Source organism: Littorina saxatilis, linkage group LG7, assembly GCF_037325665.1.
Source record: "Littorina saxatilis isolate snail1 linkage group LG7, US_GU_Lsax_2.0, whole genome shotgun sequence".
Classification (NCBI taxonomy): domain Eukaryota; kingdom Metazoa; phylum Mollusca; class Gastropoda; order Littorinimorpha; family Littorinidae; genus Littorina; species Littorina saxatilis.
Genome location: NC_090251.1, coordinates 4127701 through 4135200, shown reverse-complemented (window position 1 = coordinate 4135200; position 7500 = coordinate 4127701). Strand labels below are relative to the sequence as shown.

The following is a 7500-nucleotide window of genomic DNA, read 5'->3' as shown; positions in this document are numbered from 1 at the left end:
GTTTCAGCCTGACATAACGACATGACTGTGTGTGTGTTTCAGCCTGACATAACGACATGACTGTGTGTGTTTCAGCCTGACATAACGTCGTCGTTGTTTGTGTTTGATCCTGACATAACGTCATCAGTTTGTGTGTGTGTTTTAGCCGGACATAACGTCATGACTGTGTGTGTTTCAGCCTGACATAACGACATGATTGTGTGTGTGTTTGGCATAACGACATGATTGTGTGTGTGTTTGGCATAACGACATGATTGTGTGTGTGTTTCAGCCTGACATAACGTCATGATTGTGTGTGTGTTTCAGCCTGACATAACGTCATGATTGTGTGTGTGTTTCAGCCTGGCTTAACGTCATGATTGTGTGTGTGTTTCAGCCTGGCATAACGTCATGATTGTGTGTGTGTTTCAGCCTGGCATAACGACATGATTGTGTGTGTCTTTCAGCCTGGCATAACGACATGATTGTGTGTGTGTTTCAGCCTGGCATAACGTCATGATTGTGTGTGTGTTTCAGCCTGGCATAACGACATGACTGTGTGTGTGTTTCAGCCTGGCATAACGTCATGATTGTGTGTGTGTTTCAGCCTGGCATAACGACATGATTGTGTGTGTCTTTCAGCCTGGCATAACGACATGACTGTGTGTGTTTCAGCCTGACATAACGACATGACTGTGGGTGTTTGGCATAACGACATGATTGTGTGTGTGTTTGGCATAACGACATGACTGTGTGTGTGTTTCAGCCTGGCATAACGTCATGATTGTGTGTGTTTCAGCCTGACATAACGACATGACTGTGTGTGTTTGGCATAACGACATGATTGTGTGTGTGTTTGGCATAACGTCATGACTGTGTGTGTGTTTCAGCCTGGCATAACGTCATGATTGTGTGTGTGTTTCAGCCTGACATAACGTCGTCGTTGTTTGTGTGTGTGTTTCAGCCTGACATAACGACATGACTGTGTGTGTTTCAGCCGGACATAACGTCATGATTGTGTGTGTGTTTCAGCCTGACATAACGACATGATTGTGTGTGTGTTTCAGCCTGGCATAACGACATGACTGTGTGTGTTTCAGCCTGGCATAACGACATGATTGTGTGTGTCTTTCAGCTTGGCATAACGACATGATTGTGTGTGTGTTTCAGCCGGACATAACGTCATGATTGTGTGTGTGTTTCAGCCTGACATAACGACATGATTGTGTGTGTGTTTCAGCCTGACATAACGTCATGATTGTGTGTGTGTTTCAGCCTGACATAACGACATGATTGTGTGTGTTTTAGCCTGACATAACGACATGATTGTGTGTGTGTTTCAGCCTGACATAACGTCATGACTGTGTGTGTTTCAGCCTGACATAACGACATGATTGTGTGTGTGTTTCAGCTTGGCATAACGTCATGACTGTGTGTGTTTCAGCCTGACATAACGACATGACTGTGTGTGTGTTTCAGCCTGACATAACGACATGACTGTGTGTGTTTCAGCCTGACATAACGTCATGATTGTGTGTGTGTTTCAGCCTGGCATAACGTCATGACTGTGTGTGTTTCAGCCTGACATAACGACATGACTGTGTGTGTGTTTCAGCCTGGCATAACGTCATGATTGTGTGTGTGTTTCAGCCTGACATAACGTCATGATTGTGTGTGTGTTTCAGCCTGACATAACGACATGACTGTGTGTGTTTCAGCCGGACATAACGTCATGATTGTGTGTGTGTTTCAGCCTGACATAACGACATGATTGTGTGTGTTTTAGCCTGACATAACGACATGATTGTGTGTGTGTTTCAGCCTGACATAACGACATGATTGTGTGTGTGTTTCAGCTTGGCATAACGTCATGACTGTGTGTGTTTCAGCCTGACATAACGTCATGACTGTGTGTGTTTCAGCCTGACATAACGTCATGACTGTGTGTGTTTCAGCCTGACATGACTGTGTGTGTTTCAGCCTGACATAACGACATGACTGTGTGTGTTTCAGCCTGACATAACGTCATGATTGTGTGTGTGTTTCAGCCTGACATAACGTCATGATTGTGTGTGTGTTTCAGCCTGACATAACGACATGACTGTGTGTGTTTCAGCCTGACATAACGTCATGATTGTGTGTGTGTTTCAGCCTGACATAACGACATGACTGTGTGTGTTTCAGCCTGACATAACGTCATGACTGTGTGTGTTTCAGCCTGACATAACGACATGACTGTGTGTGTTTCAGCCTGACATAACGACATGACTGTGTGTGTTTTAGCCTGACATAACGTCATGACTGTGTGTTTCAGCCTGACATAACGACATGACTGTGTGTGTTTTAGCCTGACATAACGACATGACTGTGTGTTTCAGCCTGACATAACGTCATGACTGTGTGTGTGTTTCAGCCTGACATAACGACATGACTGTGTGTTTCAGCCTGACATAACGACATGACTGTGTGTGTTTCAGCCTGACATAACGACTTGACTGTGTGTTTCAGCCTGACATAACGACATGACTGTGTGTTTCAGCCTGACATAACGACATGACTGTGTGTTTCAGCCTGACATAACGACATGACTGTGTGTTTCAGCCTGACATAACGACATGACTGTGTGTTTCAGCCTGACATAACGACTTGACTGTGTGTGTTTCAGCCTGGCATAACGACATGACTGTGTGTGTTTCAGCCTGACATAACGACATGACTGTGTGTTTCAGCCTGACATAACGACATGACTGTGTGTTTCAGCCTGACATAACGACATGACTGTGTGTTTCAGCCTGACATAACGACTTGACTGTGTGTGTGTTTCAGCCTGACATAACGACATGACTGTGTGTGTGTTTCAGCCTGACATAACGACATGACTGTGTGTTTCAGCCTGACATAACGACATGACTGTGTGTGTGTTTCAGCCTGACATAACGTCATGATTGTGTGTGTGTTTCAGCCTGACATAACGTCATGACTGTGTGTGTTTCAGCCTGACATAACGACATGACTGTGTGTGTTTTAGCCTGACATAACGTCATGACTGTGTGTGTTTCAGCCTGACATAACGACATGACTGTGTGTTTCAGCCTGACATAACGACATGATTGTGTGTTTCAGCCTGACATAACGACATGACTGTGTGTGTTTTAGCCTGACATAACGTCATGACTGTGTGTGTTTTAGCCTGACATAACGTCATGACTGTGTGTGTTTCAGCCTGACATAACGACATGACTGTGTGTGTTTTAGCCTGACATAACGTCATGACTGTGTGTGTTTCAGCCTGACATAACGACATGACTGTGTGTGTTTCAGCCTGACATAACGTCATGATTGTGTGTGTGTTTCAGCCTGACATAACGTCATGATTGTGTGTGTGTTTCAGCCTGACATAACGACATGACTGTGTGTGTTTCAGCCTGACATAACGTCATGACTGTGTGTTTCAGCCTGGCATAACGACATGACTGTGTGTGTTTCAGCCTGACATAACGACATGACTGTGTGTTTCAGCCTGACATAACGTCATGACTGTGTGTTTCAGCCTGGCATAACGTCGTCGTTGTTTGTGTTTGATCCTGACATAACGTCATCAGTTTGTGTGTGTGTTTCAGCCTGGCATAACGTCATGACTGTGTGTGTGTTTCAGCCTGGCATAACGTCATGACTGTGTGTGTTTCAGCCTGACATAACGTCATGACTGTGTGTGTTTCAGCCTGACCCAGGAGTACATCACGTGTGTGTACAGCGTGATGGCTCTAGGCTGTGCGCTGGACGTGGCCAACCACTACATGCACACGGTCAACATGTCGGCCCCAGTCGTCCTAGCCATTCGGGGCTACGGATGTACGTTTGGACACCCGCTGGACATCCTGCGTACTACGTCACCCATCTCTGTGGTGACGTCAGCGCCCGTCAGAGGATCGGATCCGTCCATCGACCGACCGTCCTTGAGAACCGGGAGGTCGGGGGTGAACTGTGCGGCAGAAACAAACCATGGCGTCATCTTGGCGTTACTGTTGGTGACGTCAGCTGTGACGTCATGGCCGTGGCGTTTGAGAACGAGTGTGGTGGCCGTCATTGTGAAAGTGGTTGTGGCTGGCGTCATAGCGCACTGTTTACTTTTGTCCGAGCCCAGCTGAGAGACCTTACGTCGCAACGAGAGTTTTGGACTGTGTACATGTGAGATGCGTTGTGTTGTGTTAGTAGTCTTGCGTGCATCGTGTTGCTAGTGATGATGCCACGCTGGATCGCTTTAACCAAAGGCTTAACAATCATTCTGAAGTTGTCTCAAAGCTTTAATTCACCTTGCTACTCGTGACGTGGTGAACAGGTCTGGATTATGACGTCATATTAAACTTTTCATAATGAAGTCAGAGACAGCTTTATTTCTTACGTCACTCGTTACGTAAACTTTACCTCTTGCTTGAGCGGGATCTTTAATTTTAACGTCATCTAAGATCTTTATCTCCGAAATCTTTGTTCTGTGGATGAGTAGTGTGTCTTTAAATACCAAGGCAGCGTCTGACTTGATGACGTATGAAGGACTGGCAAGGTTAAGGGATATATATCAAACTAACTGAATATAAATTTAGTTGGAGTATTTTTACATAGCTTTCAGCAGTTACACATCTGACTATGGAAGTTGCTTTAGTGGATTGCGTGAAGAAAACTGCTCCGTAGCCCAACGAAGAACCTCACAACTTGATATTTTTATTTGTGTTTATTTTTATTTAATCTAAACCCGATACCTGCGATGAAAGGACACCCTTCTGGACCAGCCAAAATGTCCCCTACATTGCAGGTGGCCTGTCCTGTCAAGACAATAGACAAAGGGACAACATAAGGTGTCCTTTCTTGGGAGATGTCCTTTCATCGGCGAGGCCTGACATTGCAGGTAACGGTGCACAAAAGCGGAGACTATGCAGGCAAATGTGGTCGCCTCTGTGAAGCGACAGGCAAGAGAGCTAGCACTCTGTGAAGCGACAGGCAAGAGAGCTAGCACTCTGTAAATCTCCAAGATGCGCTAAAGAGGCGTCTGTTTTGTGGTTGGCGTTTCTGCACCTCGCGTGACTCGTATAGCACGTTTCCACAAAGCATGACAAATTATCAAGTGTCCAGAAAGAACGAGGATCCAACACGTTCTAGCACTTCAAGTGTGCGTCTGGAAACGCTCATGCATTTTCCTGAAAAAGTGCAAGTTGTTCAGAACCACACGACAAAGACGGGAATTGCTTGTGGAGAAGCAATGTCCCACAGCGTGATTTGATGCACAGGGCCACGGCCAATGTCACTGTCCATGGTTCCCTCGCCTACTTGCAGCTTGATGATCAGACCACAGACCACATCTCCAAGAGATGCCCCAACTGCAGCCCCCCTCCGCTGCCAGCTGTACGGAGGAAAGGAGGGCCTGGAGAAGACAGGATCATTTGTCTCGCTGTCTGGGCTGGCATTATGGATGTGTGATCGACAAGAAGAAGAAGCTGTGCATGTTTCTGGTCGCATTTTTACAATTAGGCAGCTGTGGATCTGCTGCTCCTTCTGGGACAGGAACGTGTGAAACAATGGACATGCTTGTTCACCGTGCTTCTGCTTGCTGACATTCAGATGTTAATATTCATGACGTAAGGTAAGCGATTGGCGCTGTCCAGAAAAGGGAAATGGTTTGACAGACAGACACAATCAGAGCAGTGCGGGCCATTGACGTCAAGACAGAAAGAGAAGTGAACTGTGCGGTCAGCTAGCAAATATGCGTCAAACCTGTCAGCTTGCTGCCACGAGTTCATATTCTAGTTCTTCGACTGCAAGGCTGACTGTCTATTTGAATGTAACGTCCTCTTGGCCTAGTTGGCCTATATTGAGACAGGCATCGATACTACTAATAGGCTGAGGACATGGTGTGATATTTTGACTTGAACAAGGCCAATGCGGCTGTCTTCTTCGACACGCCATCATAAATAAGACTTGTCTCGTCAAAGTGGTACGATCATGATGATGAGAGACGAGAGGTGATACATGTGTGTGTTCGTGTTTTCCATGCCTGGAGACTTTCGCTGTGAGCTTGGGATCTTCGTCGTGCGCATGTGTGCACAAGGGGTTGTTCGAAAACCGAAGAGGGTCTGCAGAAAGTTGTCTTTGAGAAATAATGTCGCGATTGCAAGGTCTTCAAAGCTCAGTGCTCGCTCGTACCGATCATCTGACACAGTCATAACACGATCATAAAAGTCCGGAAGGAAAAGATATACACTCATTCACGGTGACAATACGTCGTTTGTGTTGCGGTGAGGGACATATTTTGATACAAACACTTTGTGAAAAAAAGTAATACCTAAGCAGACAATTGACATACTCTGGTGAGAACAGATTGTGGGTTTCTATTGAAACGACGATTCAATTCTAAGACTGTGTACCCGCATTTGTGATCGGGTGTAACCTACTGTACCAGGACCTATAACTCTAGGCACTGACTGAACGCTTGCATTTTTCGTGCAAAGTATATAAGTAAGTTGTACATACACAGTTCTACGCGAATGACAAATCTTGTACAAAGACATTTATGATGTCCAACTTCGAATTTACTTTATAATTGATATCGTTATCAAAACTGTATTGTGTGATATGTTTCAAGATGTGAAATGATCAGGCGCTTTATCCGCGTGGTCAAATCAAGAAGTAACGCGGGCTGGTGTTGTTGACATCGTCCATTGTCAGTTCACAGTGTTGCAGTATGCTTAACTAGTGAGCAAAGATCCCAATAAGAGTGTTAGGGGATCTTTGGTGCAAGCTTATACGGTACGTACAGCAATGACAGTAGCAATAACAGTTATGTGTATACCATGTCAAGAAATATATTTGTTCAGTTCATATGATGTCGATCTGTTTATAACCGTATAACCAGAGACTGCCTACGTGTGTGCGATAATATTACACAATTCCACACAAAAACACGTGCTGACCTAAATCACAGTTACAAGCCGTACATGTTCATTGGTTTAACTTTTGAGTTAATGTACTGTATTAAACACAATGTCAAAGAGGTTTTAAGAGGGACATTTTGAAAAATTGTGTCTGTGCATAGTTTTGGTTTCGTAAACTCCGGGTTCTGCCCACATGCCTCTTTTGGTTGGATTATTCTCAACCCCCTAGCTGTTAATGTTTTCAGTTATAAAACATACCTTGGTATTATGTCAACTCTTTTTGCATTTTAATAATATTTGATAAAATAGATCCATCTAGACCAGGCTTCATCTCAGAAAGACTTGTATTTCGGCAACAGCACGATGACTGATGAGCGAGGTGCGGTCTCCGGTCCACTAGACACAAACTACGTCATGTAAATCAAACTGTCCATTGGGAACGGTAAGGGAAGAAATGGTGGTTCTAACACGCTGACTGGTGTGAACAGCCTCATCGAAAACATCTTCAGGCGAACACACCTGCACCCTGTCTTCTGTCGTGTAGTTTGTTTGTTTGTTTGCTTAACGTCCAGGGCCATATGAGGGCAGTGCTGCTTTG

General features: G+C 45.0%; 1 protein-coding gene across 1 annotated transcript in view; it reads left to right on the top strand.

Moving 5' to 3' along the window:
• The window catches only part of LOC138970499 (uncharacterized), a 63424-nt gene extending 58726 nt beyond the window's left edge, over positions 1-4698 (top strand). The window contains exon 4 of the mRNA XM_070342954.1: positions 3701-4698. Within this exon, the coding sequence (XP_070199055.1) occupies positions 3701-4127 (427 nt within the window). The 3' untranslated portion in view covers positions 4128-4698. The remainder of the gene's footprint in view (positions 1-3700) is intronic.
• Positions 4699-7500: the final 2802 nt, after the last annotated feature.